At 40.8% G+C, this 20,246-nt stretch overlaps 1 protein-coding gene across 1 annotated transcript in view; it reads left to right on the forward strand.

Moving 5' to 3' along the window:
- The first annotated feature begins 6,006 nt into the window (after positions 1-6,006).
- Positions 6,007-20,246, forward strand: part of LOC114031416 (solute carrier family 22 member 1-like) — a 55,553-nt gene continuing 41,313 nt past the window's right edge. Inside the window, exon 1 of the mRNA XM_027846484.1 lies at positions 6,007-6,508. Within this exon, the coding sequence (XP_027702285.1) occupies positions 6,098-6,508 (411 nt within the window). The 5' untranslated portion in view covers positions 6,007-6,097. The remainder of the gene's footprint in view (positions 6,509-20,246) is intronic.

A 20,246-nucleotide genomic window follows, 5' to 3' on the forward strand; every position in this document is an offset into this window, starting at 1 on the left:
GTGTTATTTGTTCAGTCTAAAGTGCTTTTGAAGACACACTCATAGAGCTAGAAGGGAAGTCTAGTTCAGAGGTCTGGCTAGAGGTCATCTAGACTAATTCTTCATTTTACAGATGAGGAAATCAAGGCCCAGAAAGGCTAAGTGACTTCTCACAGGTCACACAGGTAATACTGACCTAGAGCCTAGATAAAAAGTTGAGTTCAGTGGCAACTCTCCGAGTCTTTCCACTGTACCACATTATCTTTAGATTTGATACATGTTACAGAGCAGTGTTGCCAAAAGCTGAAATCTTTCAAGAACTATGGCTTTTATAGACTCCTAGAGTCTTAGAATATAGAATCTTAAATTCTGGAAGGTTTAAAAGTTTTTTCTTTAAGCACTGTAAGACAGATCTCAAAGATTAAAGTAATAATTCTCAGGTTTGTGGTTTTTTTCCTCTTTATTGGAAAAGAAATTTTATTTCAGTTCAATGAATGGAAATGTGGAGTTGAAACACCAACTCAACACCTACAGCAGCAGAAGGATAAGGTACTTACATAATACTCATCTGTCAGTTTTGACCCACTGTTTGTCAGCTCCCTTGTGTATGCTCATGTGATGGGACAGCCTGATTGTGTGTCCTTCCTACTGCTTGGGGGGGGGAAGCAGTTATCTAGGCAGAATAATACCTTCTAATAAACAAATATCAAAAACTTTAGCACTTAGTGACAAATAGAGATTGTGTCTCAATGGTTACTTAGCATCCTACTCAAAAACCTTCGGTGGGTCCCCATTGACTATGCCATAAAATTGAGGTGCATTAGACCGGCTTTTAAGGCCTGCCACAACCTGCTTTCTGCCTCCCTTTCAGTATATATTTTTTAACATTACTCCTCATTACATACTTAGTACTTCACCAGTCTAGACTACTCTCTCTTCTCTGAATTTGTCTTGTCCTCTCCTGCGTTGCATTTTCACAAGTCATTCCCTTCTCCCTGAAGCAGCCACCCTAATTTCTGAAAACTTAAATGAAATTCTCTTTCTTCCATGCCCACTATCTGTTCCATAAGGGGTTTCCTGACCCACCCCTCTCTCCCTCTGAATCCCCCTTTACATTCTGACTCTTCATCTACATATAATCATGTTCCAACTTGTTTTGGGCTGTTTGTGCACATCTGCGATATGTGATATTTATGGCTATCTTGAATACCCTCCCTCTTCCAAACCTAAACCTAATTCCTTACCCTGGCCCCCCCCCCCAGGTTCCAAAAGCTTTATCATAGCCCCAGAGCTCAGAAACATATGCTAGGAGCATGAAACAATGTGTTTGCAAAACTGAATTGATCAGATAACTGAGATGCCAAATGACCAGCTACACCTAAAAATACCTAACAGCTGTTTGCTTTATTTGACACGAAATGGCCTAGAACTGACATCAGAGAACAAAAATTTATGAGAAATCCCATATTCCCCTTAAGTTGGCCAAGTGGAGTTGGGTCCTATTGTGTTCAACTGCTAAGAACCATCTCTGGAGGTGTCTGCATGCACCTCAGCCTTCTCCTTTCACATCTTCTGGCATCCCCTATCAGACACAGGAAAAGAAGATTGGTATAGCTATAGAGAGCTGAAGACCAATGCCTAAATAATTTTACACTCATCTTCTCTGCTGTCAGCTTAATTAAGGACAATGACCTGCATCAAGAAGGCCGCTGCAGGGGCAGCTAGGTGGCAAAGTGGATAGAGCACCGGCCCTGAATTCAGGAAGACCTGAGTTCAAATGCAGCCTCAGACACGTAACATTTACTAGCTATGTGACCCTGGGCAAGTCACTTAACCCCATTGCCTAGCCAAAAAAAAAAAAAAAAAAAAAAGGCTGCTGCAGCAAAACTAGTCAGGAGTACTGGCTTTTAGTCCTGGCTCTGCCATGAACTGTGTGACCTTAAGCCCCTTTCTTACCTGAGACTCATTTTCCAAATCTGAAAAAGTGAAGGGATTGGAGAACCTGGCTCTGATGTTATCACTGCCTACCTGGGTAACTTTTGGCCTCAGTTTCCTAACTGAGGGGGTTGAACTTGATGACTCTGAAGCCTAGGTGTGCTTATAAAAGTTTAACACTGTTCTCCTGGGAAAAAAAATGTCCGTGACCCACTTGTAAATTCAATTTGCTTAATTAACGTTTTTTCCATTGACACAATCAACAAAACAATGAATCAAGCCTTGATTTGCAGTGCTTGCAGATAGCTGGTTTAGTGTACCTCTGCCCAGGGTCCTTTGAGTTCTGAGACTATGATCCCGAGAATTCTTTCCAGATCAGAGATCTATGTGGTTCAATGATTATAGAAAACATGACACTGTCAGTGATAACCATGGGTCAAAAGTGGATTGTAGGGAGCTGAGTGGGTCTGTAGAGAGTTGATACAACTCAATTTTATTCTATATTCAGCAATTGACTATGTATTGCCTTAGAACAGAGGTTCCCAAACTTATTTGGCCTATCTCCCCCTTTAAAAAAAAGTTACTCAGTGCCCCCATGGAAATCTACTTTCTTTAACCCTTTGATGATTTTTTAAAAAAATTTGTGCCATTTAAAAAAATTAAATATTAAAAAAGACACATCTTAAATTTAATAACTTATTGTAAATTTGTATTTTTCCCCTGCATTGAAATTTTGATGATGCAATATTGCATCATGTGATTACATAGTATCATTTTGTAAACAAGTCATTACATGCACATATTCCTTCTGAGGCATGCTGAATTTCCTGACAATGTGCGATGTGCTCACCTGCCAACACTTGTTTGTTAAGACCTATTAGTGGACTTGATCACCGATGGATTATTACTTGCATTTTGTGTGTTTATTTGGAAAACAATGTAATCACTATGACTTTAACTCTGTTACACAACAGATGAAACATGTATGAATGGTTTTTCAAAATTATCTTCTCTTCTTTCCTTATGCTTTCACTGCCCCCTTATTTTTATTCAATGCCCCCCAGTTGCACCTGAGGCTATTAGCACTGTTCCCCAATGTTCCGGCACCCCCGAATTGGGAATCTATGATTAGAATATATAACAGGCTGAGGTAATGGATGGAATGCTGGGCCTGGACTCAGAAGACCTGAGATAATGCCTCAAACACTTCCTGTGTGACCCTGGGCAAGTCACTTAACCTTTGTCTGCCTCAGTGTCCTCAACAGTAAAATGGGGATAATAATGCCTACCTCATAGGGTTGTTGTGAGGTTATTGTGATCAGATGAATTATTTCTAAAATGCTTGGCACAGGGTTTGGTGCATAGGTGCTTAAAAAATACTTGTTTGCTTCTTTCCTTGAGTATTTCCTTACCCCTCTAATTGCTATAGGGGCAGCTAGGTGGCTCCATAGTGCATAGAGTTCTGGGTCTGGAGTCAGGAAGACTCGTAGGCCTGAATTCAAGTCTGGCCTCAGGTACCTACTAGTTGTGTGACTCTGGACAAGTCACTTAACCCTGTTTGCCTCAGTTTCTTCATCTGTAAAATGAGCTGGAGAAGGAAATGGCAAGCCACTCCAGTATATTTACCAACAACACTCCAAATAGGGTCACAGAGAGTCAGACACGACTGAAAAAAAAAATATGACTAAACAACAACTAATTGCTATAAAATGTTTTATCATGCACAGAAAGACTTTGCTAGCCCAAAGAAGTCTATTTCTCTTCTCTGTCTTGTTTGGCAGGTAATGTGTGGTTCCCTTTCATCCGATATGAATAATTATGCTAACAAGGACATATTCCTTCTTTTTTAACAAGTGATAAGCATTCTCTTTTATTACAAATACATATACCCTCCCTGGGTGACCAAAAAGTACCTCTTCCTCTTTGTTTCATCTAACAAATGGGTAGAAGAATAAGAGACAAGAATAAATATCACTAGTCAAATTGTAACAGACACACATGTCCCATTATGTGCTGCTGGAGTGTGGCTCACTGAGTAAATAAGCTGCAGTTTTTCCTGTGTCTGTCTTCTGTACTGGCTTATTGGCAGTAGCTAGTCAGAAACCAAAGAGAATCAATCAATCAATCAATCAACATTTATTAAATGCCTACTATGTACCAGCACTGTGCTAAGCCTGGGGACACAAAGTGACAAAAGACAGTCCCTGCCCTCAAGGAGCTCACAGTCTAATGGGGGGGGCAACAACATGCAAACACATATATACAAACAAGCTATATATAGGATAAATAGGAAATAACAGAGAGAAGGCACTAGAATTTAGAGAGGGAAAGGTTTCCTGTAAAAGATGGGATTTTAGTTGAGACTTAAAGGAAGCCAGGGAACCCTGTAAGGGAAGTTGAGGAAGGACAGGGTTCCAGGTATGGGGGACAGCTAGAGAAAATGCCCAGAGAGGAGGGATGGAGTTTCTCATTCATGGAATGGCCAGGAGTTGAGTGTCATGGGATCAAAGAGCATGTACTGGGGAATAAGATGGAAGAAGACTGGAAAGGTTGGAGGGGGCTAGGTGGCTCAGTGGATAAAGTACAAGGAATTGAGTGAGGAAGTCTCATCTCCCTCAGTTTAAATCTGTCCTTAGTCACTTACTAGCTGTGTGACCCTGGGCAAGGCATTTAACCCTGTTTGCCTCAGTTTCCTCATCTGTAAAATGAACTGGAGAAGAAAATGGCAAGCCACTCCAGTATCTCTGCCAAGAAAACCCCAAATGGGGTCATGAATAGGACACAAGTAGAAAATGGCTGAACAACAACAAGATTATGAAGGGCTTTGAAAGCCAAAAGAGGATTTTGTATTTAATCCTGAGAACTGGGAGCCACTGGAGAGAATTCATGCACATACATAATATGTACCTAACAAAATTGAAGTTTGTAAATGAGTGATATGTAAATCTGTTAAGAGAGGCAAGTGTGGCACAGCTAATAGAGAAGTGCTCTTACAGTAATCTCTCTCTCTCTCTCTCTCTATATATATATATGTATATATACTGATTATGTGATTCTGTTCATAACACTTAACCTGTTGGTGTCTTGAGCAGTTCTCTAAGACTATAGAGTAATTGCCAATCTACATTAGTGGTGGGGTTGGTGGAGATCCTCCCACCTCCACCCAAAACCCCAGGGGGAGATGATATTCCCCACACCAAAGAACATCCAGATCTAGATGTACTAGAAAAAACTAGATGCTATGCTCAATTGTTTCTAAGACACCCAAGGCACTGCAAGTGCTTCCACCATCTTCTCAATTTTGGCCTTTTGAGACAAAGCTCTAGGGGTTCTGCTCTAGTAATGGCTGTGGATATGTGGCCTTGTTTCTTTAGAAAAATCTTTTGTTTTTATATCATCTTTATTCTTTTACAATATAACACTTGGTGCTTCTCATCCCCAATGACTCATCCCTTATACCAAAAAAATTCAAAAAATCCCTGAACAAGTAAATATGGGATGAAAGAAATCATAAATTGAGCTAGAAGGGTGTTTAGAGACAATCTAGGCAAATCTTATTTTACAGATGAGGAATTTCAGGGCCAGAGAGTTTAAGGGGCCCAAAGTCACACAAATAGTTAAAAAAAAAAGTAAGGAATAACAGTTTGAATTTGAACCCAGGTTATCCGACCCCAGTGGTCTTTTCACTATGTTATGAGTATAGGGGGCCCCAAGGGTGAATGTGGAACTGAGTTTTGGCAGACAGCCTATGGTTGGATCAAGGGTAGCCTTTGATAATTAGTGACCTTTGGTACATCTGGATAATAAAAAGAAATATCCTGATAAATAACGCAACACTCAAAGTAATTTGAGAATTGATTATTCTGTTAGTTGTCTGGGTGACAAAGTTTTTTAAGGTCTCTACCTTATTGACTTTTCCCCCAATAAAACAAATAATCCAGCCCACTGTCATCCTCTGGCCTCCCCCTTCCCCACCCTTGCCCTGAAAGAGTCACAAGGAGGTGAAAGATTATTTCTACTTGGTCGTGTTCCATGTTTATCCTGTCTGAGCTTGCTTTGAAATGGTGCAATCTGAATTGACCACAAATAGATTATTTGATACTGGTAACTTAGAGTCTGCAGCTTGGGGCGCATCTAGCAATGCATTTTATTAGTTGCCTGAAAGTTGTTGCCCTATCCAATTATGCCAACCTTAGATAACATTTTAGAGCACATTGGAGAATTTAACTTCTTCCAGAAACGAGCCTTTTGCCTCCTATGCCTGCTGTCGGTTGCTTTTGCCCCCATTTATGTGGGAATTGTCTTCTTGGGCTTCACCCCAGATCACCGCTGCTTCAATCCTGGTGTTGCAGAATTAAGCAAGCGATGTGGCTGGAGTTTGGAAGAGGAGCTGAATTACACAGTGCCAGGCCTGGACATACCAGGAGATGCTTTTACCAGACAGTGCCGGAGATACGATGTGGACTGGAATCAGACAGCCCTCAGCTGCACGGACCCTTTTGCCAATTTTACCAGCAACAGGAGCCACATCCCTCTTACCACCTGTCAGGATGGCTGGGTATATGACACTCCAGGCTCCTCCATTGTCACTGAGGTAATAGCAAACCAGAATCCCCATGCCTTTTCTGGTCTGCTTATGGGGACCAGTGGGAGGGTCAGGTCTTCTGATAGAGGGGAAAATGAATTCTATCTGTTTAGGTTTGGTTTTGAGAGAGGCAGCATGGTATAGAGGCAGCTAGATGGTGCAGTAGATAGACATCAGGAAGATTCATCTTCCTGAATTCAAATCTGACCTCAGACACTTGCTAGCTGTGTGACCCTGGGCAAGTCATGTAACCCTGTTTGCCTCAGTTTCCCCATCTGTCAAATGAGCTGGAGAAGGAAATGGTGAGAAAACCCCCGAAAGAGTCACAGAGTCAAATACAAGTGAAATGACAGAACAACCACAGAAGTATGGTGTAGTGTCTAGACAGCTGAAATTGGAACCAGGGAGACCTGGGTTCAAGTCCCACCTTTGATATATACTAACTGTGTAATCCCAAGTAAGTGACTCAGGAGCTCAATGTACCTATATAAGGAATAAAGTTGCAGGAAAGGTGTTAATCTGCATTGATAGAGCAGATCTTAATGTCAATGAAATCACAGGTTCAGTTCCTATTCCTTTAGGATACTTTCCTCTCAATGAACGAGGCTGGTAGCACAAGGCTTATTGTCCCCATTTTACAGATGAGAAAAGAGAGACTAGGAGAGAGGTTAGTTGACTTGCTAACAATCCCCCAGTCAAGTGTCAGAGACAGACTGAAAAACAGATCTCCTGAATCTAACATTTCCCCCTTGAGTCATGCTGCTTTCCACCATTAATGAGAATTAGTAAGAGTAGATATATTCAGCACCACGCTGAGTCACAGATAGACCAGGTTTGTGTGTATGTGTTTCTGTATCTGTGTGCAGGTATGTGATTTGACTTCTTGCCAAAGGTGGCTACTTTAAAAGGCAAATACATTTTGTAGATTTTGAAGTCCCAGATAGCTCAGTCATAGAGCTGCTTGCTTCCAACATATTTTTCTGCTCATCTGGAAACTTACTTCTGGACAGTAACTCTAGTATCCATCACTTCGAGTTTCAGAGGAGCTTAAGGTTCAGAAATCTGTTCTTTTCATTTCATAATCAACATGAATGACTGCCTCAGCTCTCTGGCGTCAGAGCAGCTACATACTTTGGTAACAGGTTTAGAGCTTGAGGAAAGCAGACAACTTAGCAACAGACTTCTCCACACGAAAGGGAAGTGCCTTAAAGGGCCGGTGTCTTACACTAGAAATATCACCTGTTGACTCTACAGAAATTTCTGTTCTGATCTCAAACTTCTTAACATGCATATAGTTGAAATGCTCAGGCTATGAGTGGTTCTCCTTGGGTGTGTATGTTGTTCAGTCATTTTCAGTTGTGTCTGACTCTATGTGACCCCATCTGGGGTTTTCTTGGCAAAGATCCTGGAGTGGTTTGCCATTTCCTTCTCCAGTTCATTTTACAGATGAGGAAAATGAGGCAAATAGGGCTAAGTGACTTCCCCAGGGTCATACAGCTAATGTCTGAGGGCAGATTTGAACTCAGGTCTAGGAAGACCTAGGAAGATTCTAAGTCCAGCGCTCTATCCACTTTACCACCTAGCTGCCCTTCCTTGTATATGGGAATGTGTACCCCTAGACTTCTTGATACCTGACAAAGGTGCCACTTCCTTGAATAGCTTGCTCTCAAAGTCTTTGCCCTGATAGGAATGGATCCCGGCGGGGATTCCATACCCTGAGAAATAATTCTCCCACAATACTTTAGCAACAGTGAATGCACTCCAGCTCCTGAAGAACCTTCACACCTTTTGAAATGATCAGGCATTACTAAGATATGGCTAACATTCTTACTATTTTCTTAAAGCAGTAAGAAGTTGATGAAGCCAAGTTCCAAAGGGTTGCTAGTGCTTATGTTGGCAGCTTTTTTTCTTTGCACGTATTAGGCAGAAGTTTCACACTTCTTAGTAACATTTGCTACCATCGTGGGCAGCTAGGTGGTGTAGTGGTTAGAGCATTAGGCCTGGAGTCAAGAATACTCATCTTCCTGAGTTCAAATCTGGCCTCAGATGCTTACTAGCTGTGTGACCTTGGGCAAGTCACCTAACCCTGTTTCCCTCAGTTTCCTCATCTGTAAAATGAGATGGAGAAGAAAATGACAAACCACTCCAGTATCTTTGCCAAGATAATCCCAGATGGGTTCACGAAAAGTCAAACACAACTGAAAAACCACTGAACAACAATGAACCATCTTGGGTCGGTAAATCTGTTTCTTACTAGTTCGAAGGTCCTCTCTTGACTTACATGTCTCAGGTCATCCTACAGAGTTATATGTTCTTTCATGGCCATGGAGTGGCTTCCTGGTGGCATGTGTGGGATCAATCTGAGTCCAGTCCAGCACTCCATTGTAGAGCACTGACTTTTGCCATTGTCTCAACAGCAGCCTTCAAACTGCTGGAACTTAAGCTCTTTGGCATCACTTCCTCATTTCTTGGTTTGTATTGCTTTTCTCAATTCTTCATCTGCCATTTACTTTTGCTGCCAGTCATCTATAGACAACTGAGGCAAAGAAAGTCGGTTCTAAGCAACGAGTTTCACTTATACTTCTGGCATGCCATCTCATGGAAGTCCCAAGGTATCAGCCAAATTTTCACATGATTGTGGCTCCCATGCCTGGAAATCACATATAGTTCTCACGTCTTCTTTCAGTATCAAAGTGGCTTTAGGGTTATACAGCTTTTAAGACAGAGCATCTTCATCCACATTAGTCTTCCCTGGCCTGTATCAATCAGTTCCCTTGTTCTGGATGTACCAGGCTAGGGTGCCCATCTTTTTATTGAATCCAATAATTTCTTTGGGAAACTTTAGGTTCACTGGGATATCACCCAAATACATGTAGTCCTTCTCACTCAATCTACCAATTCTCAGTCCATTCATAGGTGGTAAAGGTATTTTCCTCAGTTATCTCTGAAATAATGATTGAAATATGAGGACAACTTGAGACCCGCTGTTCAGGACAGCACCACATTTCATATTCTCGGTGTCAGAATCACCTTGGAGCAGGGGGTTTTATGAATTCCAGATGGGATAGATCCATAAACAATTGATGAATGGGTCATGGTAATTGTTTGGGGATCCAAGGTGACCTACTTCCTTGGTCCTATCCCCATTTCTCAATTCTGGTTCGATAGGACTAAGGTTGTGTTCTCTCCATAAATACATCTAACATACAACCATCTAATACACAATTTTAACAGAAGAAGCGCCTGCTTTTCTGGATAGGTCCCGGTGGTGGTTTTAATATATCAGGTCATTATGGCCTCTGTTCCCTCGGACCTTTACCTTTCCAAAGGGTACGTGTTTTTCTGCCGTTCCATTCCTTACTTGATCTTTAGTGGGCTCCTGCCTTCTGCCTCAGGATCTTTACTGACACATTTACTGTAGGTAAGACCAAAGCCAGATCCCCTATGCCAGTGAGATGCTATGTATCCAAATTAGGGAACTTCTTAGGATAGAACCATGTCTCTGGGGGGAGACTCCCTTTCTTTGCTTCTATGGCTTGAGAAAATACTCCTGAGTCAATCAAGATGGAGCCTTTCTTTGCAAAAGTTACGGTGTTCCTTCATTTCTGTTGGTATTTGCCTCACCTTGGCTAATTGTGGCAATGGTACCCATCAGTCATGATTAGCGATGTGCAGGTATAGATCAGAGTTGTGTATCAGACCTCTGCATATTTCCTGCTAACTATATCAATTTTTTTCAGGGACAACTGTCCCTCTCTGTATTAGTATTTGTAATTGGGAATTTTAAAGTGAGAAGGATTTTCTTTTTTTCCTTATGCAGAACAGTAGAATTGATAAATATAGTATATGCTTTCTCTAGGGTCTCGCCATCACCACCACATAATGACTCTTTGTTGTTGTTTAGTCATTTCAGTCATGTCTGACTCTCCATGACCCCATTTGGGGTTTTCTTGGCAAAGATACTGGAGTGGTTTGCCATCTTCTTCTCCAGCTCATTTTATAGGTAAGGAAACTGAGGCAAACAGGGTGAAGTGACTTGCCCAGAGTCACACAGCTAGTAAGTGTCTGAGGCTGGATATGAACTTAGGTCTTCCAGACTCCAGACCTGTCACTCTATCCATTATACCACCTAGCTGCCCAATATAATGACTCTAGGTTTTGTAAATATGTTTGCCATTCAACTCCAAATTATGTAGCCTTTAGGCCCTTCACAAAGGCTAAAGCTTTTCCTGTAAGACTCTCCCTTAATCTACTTCTCTTTTCTAATTCTGTTGCCTTTTAATGCTGTAGCATATCTGACCTTTGGTTAATTTAAGCTTCCCAGGATTATTCTCCTGGATGAACAAAAGTGATAATACCTGAAAAGTGCTTAGAACAATGCCTGGCATGTAGTAGGCACTATATAAATGCTTATCCCCTTCCCTTCCGCCTGGGCGGCATGGTTCTATTCTAATAAAGTTCCCTAGGGGCAGCTAGGTGGCACAATGGATAGAGTACCAGCTCTGGATTCAGGAGAACCTGAGTTCAAATCCAACCTTAGACACTTGAAACTTACTAGCTGTGTGACCCTAAGTAAGTCACTTAATCCCAATTGACTCACACACAAAAAAAGTTCCCTAATTTGAATCCATAGTGTCTCACTGGCACAAGGGATCTGGCTTTGGTCTTACCTACAGTGAAAGTATCACTTTTGTACTTAAATGTCACCCAATTTCTTTGTGAGAATGCCTTTTCTGATTAGGAGACCTTCTACTGTCTAAATAGCCACTTCTTCTCAGAGGGTAGCATGTAGTTCATAGGATCATAGATTTAGGGACAAAAGGGACCCTAGAAGACTTTGGGTCCGAACTCCTTTTACAAATGAGGAAACAGAAATGGGGAGATTAAGTGGTTTGCTCATATTGTTAGTGAGTATCTGAGGAAAGATATGAACTTGATTCTTAAAGTCGAGGGTCATAATCAGTTCCCAGGACTATTGTCAGTTCATTAAGAATGTTTGGGGGAAGCTAGGCGGTCAGTGGATAGGGCACTGGCCCTGAAGTCAGAAGGACCTGAGTTCAAATCCGGCCTCAGAACAAACACTTGATACTCACTAGCTGTGTGATCCTGGGCAAGTCACTTAACCCCAATTGCCTAAAAAAAAATGTTTGAAAGAATTAACTCCAGATAATTCACAGAGCATTTCCTGAGTGACCTCACATGATTTTATTTCTATATGTTACTCTGCAATTCTCCAAGGCTTTCACTTTTCTTTACAATATTTTTATAATATCGTCCATATTATTTTTTGTACTGTCACCTAATGTTAGGTGAGAGGCCTCTATGAATCTCAATACCTATAATATGATAATACCTTTTAAGCTTCATCACTCATCTTTTAAGGAGATTGCTCCATGTTGAAGATATAGCAAAACTAGTAGTACTAACTTAATCAGAAAACATGTCATAGTAAGCATTTAATAAATGGTGAATAAACAATAATCAATATGCCAATGGGTATCAATGCCACAGAAATGAACTCAAGATCATGAAAAACAACATCAGCTTTTGTCATGTTCTGAGATATAGCCAATATTGTTGTTTGTCCTTCGTTTTTGAAGAGGACCAATGACACCACAGAGTGATGCCCTGACTTGAGTGTGAATTGGATTTAAGTGAGGCAGAGTTGCACAAGGTCGTCAGCCTCACTCTCTCTTCCAGTCATGGAAGTCCAGTGGCAAGACAAAAGTCAGAATGCCTGGCAATGATCTGGGATACAGTGGATGACCTTGGTGTGCTTGATGTCTGATCAAGCTCTAAGCTCCCCACAGTGTCTGCTTCAGCTGCCTTCATGGCTGTGGGACAAATTGTTCTCATCCACCCATTCTGCTGGGGGAGATTTTCACATGCTTGGGGTAGACACTCCCCGAACTCACCAGTGGGTTTGGGGCTTGTTGGTGACTCTCTGCCTGGTTTAGCTTGTCTGCTGAAATGATTTTACTGGGGTGTGGGGCCTGTACATGGGATAGCTTCTTAGAGCCAAGTAACACTGCAAACAGCTTGCCATAAATCCAAAACAGTTGCTGATGCTCATAGCCACATCAACATAATACATTAATTAATAGCACCAATACAACATTTCACATAACAAAATCTCCACGTCAGTGGTGAATTGATTATGGGAGAAAGGATGGTCCCTATGAGCCTGAGAACACCACTAAATGGAAAATAAAATTGTAAAAATTACATTGACTAATCAGAAAGTCTTAAAAAAAATATATCAACCCCCCCCTCAGAATAGAAATGCATTCGACGCAAGCTAGAATAACCTTCTCAAAACAGAGAAAAGACAAGGTAAAGTAAAATTATCAGAGAGGAGAGGGGAAAATCCCATTGGAAACAAAACAAAGCAAAATTTAAACAGTACTTAAATTGTCACATTGGCAAACAATGCCAGTGAATAAGTACCAACATACTTAAAATTAAACAATGGAGATATAAAAGTCCAAGAAAAGTCAAAGAGACAAAATTTCTTCCAATCAGCACCAACAAACCTGGGCTAGGAATCAGTTTAAAAATCTAAGCCGTTACTAACTCCCAATCATGAGAAAGTATTAAAATAGCCCTAAAAATAATGAAACCATAAGTGCTTCTAACAGAAAAAGATTAACTTTACAAAAATCATTCTCAAGCACCCTCAGAGTGACCCTCAGAGTTCTTGTGAGTAGAGGTGAGTTCCAGTTCGTAAAAGATGTCCTGTGCACTTCCTACAATAGCAAGAAATGGGAACAAGCGGGCTAAGGACAAATATGGGACTCTCAGAGAGGGTAATGCCTTGATTCCCCAGAACAACCCTCTGGGAGGCTGGTCAAGGGGAGGTAGGCTTAGAACACTACCTTATCCTGCCTAGGCTCTCATTTGCCTTAAGTTTTATCTCTCTTCGGTCTAGACTATGTAAATTTAAATAAATATGTAAATTATGGCATCTTCTCATGTAGTCTCCTGTTGGTGGGAAACTTGTGTTTGCTTATTGGTATGATTTAAATATATCTTTCTTGCTCATGGGAAATCTAAACAGGATGAATGTCCACTCTGCCCCCTGTATCTCAATTCATCTGGATAATGTCTCTCTATCTAAAAGGACCAAAAACTCTTTTCAAATCTCTCTGCCAGCAGTCTACAAACAACAAGGGTATCAGCAGCCACCAGAACTTTCGTACATAATCACACATAAAAACTTATATGACGATGCAATGAAAGAATCCATTAGGGAGCAGACAATGTAAATAAATGCTGGCGTCAGGAAAGTCCGATCTTTGTCTTTCTGTTTTAACATCCCCCTACTGAGGAAGCAGAGACAGGGTCCCCTCAGCTGTGATTATTGCCATCTTGCGGCAGGGGTCTGTCGGCACTCCGGAGGGAAGGGGCAAAGAGGCAGACATCCAGAAGTCAGATGGGCTGCTGGACCTTGCTCACTATATGAGTGAGATGGTCTGTCTCTTCTTGGAAGACCTCTCTTCCACATGTCTTTAAGGTCAGGTTCACAAAGATTTCTGAAATAGCCTGTTAGTGATTTCCAGTCTGACATCTCAATGGAAATGCTCTCTGATCAGCAGCCTGGGAACCAAGGGTTACAGTAGAATTGAGATCAACTTGATTTCTCTCTCACTCTCTCTCTCTGTCCAGCATGGCAGCTTTATGGCTTGCAAAATACTTTCCTCACAATAATCCCATGAGGTGGTTAGTATAAATATTATTATCTCCATTTTACAAATATGGAAACTGAGGTTCAGAGAGAAGCAGTGTTTCATAGTGGATAGAGAGCTGGACCTGGAGTCAGGAAGACATGGGTCCAGATCCCATCTCTGTAGCTTCCTTGTTGTGTGGCGGTGGGTAAGTCACTTAGCCTTGCTGAGCCACAGATTTCTCAGCCACGAAATCAGAATATACTGTAATACCTAACTCAGAGGATTGTCGTCAGGCTCAAATGAGACAATGTGTGTAAAGCATTTTTGTAAACTTTAGAGCTGTCTATTAGTAATAGGCATTAATAATAATTATTTTAATATATTAAAATAAGTTGCTCAAGGTCTCCTGAAACACTAAGTGGCCAAGCTGGGGCCTGCACCTAGGTTTTCTGGGTCCAGATCTAGAGCTTAGCAACAAAAGTCTTACTCCATTTCTGAGTCCTCTTTGGTTGGCATCTCCTGACTTTGGGCAGAACAGCATTGGCACAGTGGCTAGAGCACTGGTATTGACCTAATGTCAAAAGCATAAGAAGAAGGCATCCAGCAGTTTAGATGGTACCTCTCCTTCCCCCTGTGGCATGTTTGTGGGATGACATGGACAAGAATCACATAGCGCGAGAAGACCTGGATGGATTGTGATTTGCATCATTGCAGTTGGAGAGAGCACCCACATTGAAATCACCAGGGTCCTAAAGTGCCAAAACCATGTTGGGAAGATGTAAAAAGGAAACAGATACCCCCAGTCTCCATCCTCTTACTATTGTAGAAAGAAAATACCAACACAAAACAATGGGATCATACTTGCAAAACAACATTGTCAACCATTTCCTGTTGTGTGTCTCGTTTGTGTTACAATTCATTCAAATTTAGGGGAAAGAGTAGAGGAATGTTAGGCGCAGGATGGGTTGATTGGGACAAGCTTTCTGGAAGAGGTGGTTTTAACTGAGCTTTGAAGAAAGGGAGGGCCACAAATTGGTAGAGAATAAGGGTAAGAGGGAGGGCAATTTTTACTTTAGCCTGTGTGAAATTTTGTGATAGGCTATAGGAAACGGTCAGTCAGTCAATTAATATTTATTAAGCACTTACTATGTGCCAGGTGCTGTACTAAGTTCTAGGGTTACAACAAAGAGGCAAAAGACAGTCCCTGACCTCAAGGAGCACGCGATCCAATGGGGAAGATAGGTAAATTAATATGCACAATCTATAGACAGCATAAACAGGAAATAATTAACAGAGAAAAGGCACTAGAATTAAGAGGGGCTGGAAAAGGCTTCCTGTACACTATGGGATTTTAGTTGGGACTTAAGGGAAGCCAGCAAGCAGAAATGAATGGTATAACACTGAGGGAATATGTTAGTAGTAGATGGGGTCCAAGCTTGGCAGGTGGGGAGAGTAAAAGAATCATTTATTCTCTCATTAATAGTGGCTAAAAGCTGGTAGACCCTACTAATTTTTTGCCTTTTTTTCACAGAAAAACAATTTCCCTGCAAGGTACCAGGGTGTATTCCAAGACACCTAATTGGAGAGAAATAACCACTGCCTGAGTACAGAGTCCAAGAGACTAGTAATAATTGACTGTTAGAGGAAAGAGAAACTACAGCACTCTCCGACTTATTTCCCAATGGGGATTAAAAGAATTTTTAAAAACAGATTTAACTTTAAAGAACAAAACCAAATGAACATATACATATATATATATATACACATGTATATATGTGCATATATACACACATATGTGTGTGTATATATGTATGTATGTATATATTTATGTATGTATGTATAGCAGTTTTGTGCTTCAAAATGAAGCATCTACCGTGTTCCAGGCACCATGTTAGGAACTGGGGATACAACGAAAATGAAGCTCTCCTTGAGCTTCCACTTGGGGAAAATAACACATCCATAAATCAGTATATTTAAAATACAGGGTGTCCCACCCTGCATACACAAAGTAAACAGAAAGTCATTGGAAGTGGTGTATGGGGCTGGAATGGCACTAATGATGGGAGAGTCAGTAAAGGTTTCCTGTAGAAGATGGCATCTGAGCTATGGTAGGAAGAGGCAGGGGTATGGAGACAGAACATTTCAGATATATGCGAAGGAACATCAGTTATCCTGTATTTAGGAACATCCTTTTGGCCATTGCAGGGAAGGTGGATTAGAGAGGTGAGGGAATAGAGTTGAGTCTGGGAGACCAATTAGGGGTCTGTTTTAGGGTGTTGGACTCAGGGGTGAGGAACCTGCGGCCTCGAGGCCACATGTCGGCATGAGGTTGCAGGTTTCCCACCGTTGACTTGGTGAAAAGGGCTAGGGGCTTGAGTTAAGGTAAGTGGAGAGAAGGGGATAGATGAGAGAGATCTTTTGGAGGTAAAACTGATAAGATTTGGCAATTAATTGGTTATATGAGAGTGAATTAGAACAAAGAATTGAGTATGAGTAAGGTTTCAAATGGGGTGACTGGGTAGATGATGGTGTGCTCAACAGAAAAAGGAAGATAGGAATTGGGGATGATCTAGGTTCACTGATGTCAAACTCAAGTAGAAATAGATCTCTGTTGTCGACATACTGACTTAGGAAACAACAAGTTAACATCTGTACTGTATTGTATTTGTATTTATTTTGTTAAACATTTCCCAATTATATTTTAGTCTAGTTCGCCACCCCCTTGCACTTGGGAGTTTTGCCTTGACCCCAGGAGAACTTTGACACCTTGGACTAGTTTGTTGTTGTTCAGTCATTTTTCAGTTGTGTCCAACTCAAGCTCATTTTACAGATGAGGAAACTGAGGCAAACAGGGTTAAGTGACTTGCCCAGAATCATACAGCTAATAAGTATCTGAGGCCAGATTTGAACTCAGCAATACTAGTCCTTTTCTGGCACTCTATCCACTATCCCACCTTCACTGTTCCCTCTGATTAGTAGGACAGAAAATGAATCTGTTTTGGACATGTTGACTCTTGTTTTGGACATGTAGACTATCCAATTGGAAATGTCGAGGAAGCAGTTGGTGATCATACGTATCATGGATGCAGAGCAGGAAGGGCCCATCTAACCCTTTCATTCTACAGATGAGAAAATTGAGGCTCAGAGAAATTAAGTAATTTTCTCAGTAAGTGACTTGTCTGAAGCCAAATCTGAACTCAGGTCCTCCTGACTCCAGGGCTGGTGCTCTATGCACTGTGCCACCTAGCTGCCCTTAGGCCATTGCTTTTCATAGGAGAACATCCTGAAATTTATAGAGCATCGTTTTACCTGAGTGGTGGTAGGGTCAAAAGAAAGATTGAAAAGAGATGAGGGAGAGATGAAGAAGAGAAAGCAATGAGTGTAGATGGATTTTTCTAGGAGTTTGGTTATGGGAAAGGAGAAAAGATACTGGAAAATAGTAAAACTGAAAAGAAAGGGCCACCTAGAATTAGTGACCTTTGTCCTATTCCCGCCAGCAACCTAATCTCTCTTTTCCACATTTGTCTCCTCAATATCATTATGTCTTGTGCCACACTCAGTACAGACAGAAAACAACACTATTATTTAGTTAATAATTTGTTGTTAGGAATGTGACTAGGAAAAATAGAGGTGCAGCCCTTGGGGTGGGTGGGTTGAAGGACAGGGGAAGTACCCATAATCCCTCCCCAAATGTTCTCTATTTTTCTTCTTTTCCCCTAGTCGCACTCAGCACCTACACCATCCCCCACATCCACCATGTTATTCTTGAAGATAAGGGTTAGATTACCTTCTGGTCTTTTATTGAATCCTATGTTTTTTCGACCTTTGTCCATAGCTGTTATTTTCCACAATTTGAATCACTTTTGTGACAGCTTGAAAACTTAATAATTTTTTTATTTCTTAGTGAAAGTATTACAAACACTGTACCCACATAATTTTTCTCTCTATTGAAAGCACTCCAGCTACTGGACCAGAAGTGAGTAGAATCTAATCCCATTTCCACTTTGCCTCTTGCCTAATTAGTTTAGCCAGTTGGATGTTTATCTGCATTATACTTCCAAAGGAATATAGTCACTGATGTGAGAAATATCTCAGAAAAAATAATGGCTAATATGACTAATACCACTCAATGATGGTAAATCAATATTGATTAATCTATCATTTTAACGTGCAGTAAGCCTTTGAATAGTAAACGGAATTTATTCCAGACAGAAGTAAACGGTTTAATGGAAAGACCTCTGAATCAAGGCTTAGGTTCCACTCCTGCTACTGACTATGTAATTGTCAATTGGGAAATATTTAATTGTTAATTGAGAAAAGAAATAGAGAAAGTAGACTTTTTTTTTTTAAATTCCAAGGATAGTTACTATGGAAGAGAATAAACACCAACAACTCTAGTTTGACCTCAGCCTCTACTTGGGATTAATAGCATTTGACATTTGCCTCTTCAATAACAAAACAATGTTCCACATGTCCAGAATGGTCAGTTCTTGATTATACACCAGTTATGAGTATGGGTTTAAATATTTCCATTCAATTCAATTTGTTTCAGTCAATTCAATGAATGTTAAGTGTTTACTACAGTAGATGTAAGACATTGTGTTAATTATGTAGAAAGGTTCAATTATAAATAAAACACCATCACCCCTGCTCCGGCTACTCTCTTCTCCCTTCCCAATTTCCACTCTCAACAGAATAATAGTTGGTTAACTATCTCAACTTAATACCATCCTCTCTTCTCAAATCTCTTGCTCCCTTGTCCTATTATGGCTCTTGCCTCATTAAATCCCATCCTTAGATTATTCCCACTCTCGGCAGGACTTGTCCTTTTGATCCCCACAACAGCCCTTTAAATATATACTTTTCCCTCTACTCACACAGCAGCTGCCCTAGTCTGGACCCATATCACCTTTCACCTAGACTATCTCACCTACACTATTATGACAGTCTCCTACTTTGTCTCTCTGCCTCAGTCTCCCCTCTCCAATTTATCCTTCAGATAGCTGCCAAACTAATTTTTGTAAATTACCGTTCTGACCACGTCACTACAATGACATTAAACTCCCATGGTTCCCTATTGCTTGTAGCATCAAATATTGGGTTTCCCAAAATTCCTAGTGCAGGTGAAAGCTTTAGTACTTTAGTAATTTTAAAGCTAGTGAAGCTTTCACCTGCACTAGGAATTTTGAGATTCTCTCTATATATTCTTCTGTTTGGTTTTTGAAGTCCTTTAAACCTGTTCCTGACCTACCTTTCAGTCTTTTTCATTACTCCTCTTCCCACATCACATGCAACACTCCACCTCCTACCTTTGCACAGGCTGTCCTCTATGTCTGGAATGTTCTCCTTCTTCACTTCTGCCTCTTGGAACCCCTGCTTTCCTTTAGGACTCAGTTCTTGCTGCCTTATGCATAAGGCTGTTCTACATCCACTCAACTGCTAGTGCCTTCCTAACTCCCCAAACCCTGCCTCCCACCCCGCTTACTTTGTGTTAGTTTTACATGTGGTTTATTTATACTGATATGTGGACATGTTTTCTATCGTGGTGGAATGTAAAGGCCTTGAGGGCAGACTCTTTCATTTATGTCTTTGCTTTGCTAGTACCAAGCTCAATGCCTAGCCTATAGGCATTTAATAAATGCTTTCTGGTTGTTACAATTTAGTCAGGAGGATAAGACATGAACACAAATGACTATAATAAAAAGTAGATTAAAAGAACTCAGGAGAGATGAAAACAAATAGAGATAGGTTCTGGTTCTTTAAAGATAGGCACAACATGTTGAAATCCAGGTAAATATTGCAGAGGGAATAAATACTCCACTGCCCAATTGCGGGCTAATTATGGCATCTCTCTTTACCTTTTCAGTTGAATCCACTTCTCAATTCCTATTTCTAAGCACATTTTAAGGAGTTTCACTGATGGGTTCATCTCACTTATCTTTAGCTTTGTAGCTGTAAGACTGCTCTTCCAAAGCGTGCAACTCTTTTGGTTGGCTTTGAGTAATTCTTTATGCTTTCCTGCTTTTTCTAAAGATTGATATGAGGATAAGCACATATGTGTCAACAGATTAATTTTAAAA

Source organism: Vombatus ursinus, unplaced genomic scaffold (genome assembly GCF_900497805.2).
Source record: "Vombatus ursinus unplaced genomic scaffold, bare-nosed wombat genome assembly UNPS02015175.1, whole genome shotgun sequence".
Lineage (NCBI taxonomy): Eukaryota > Metazoa > Chordata > Mammalia > Diprotodontia > Vombatidae > Vombatus > Vombatus ursinus.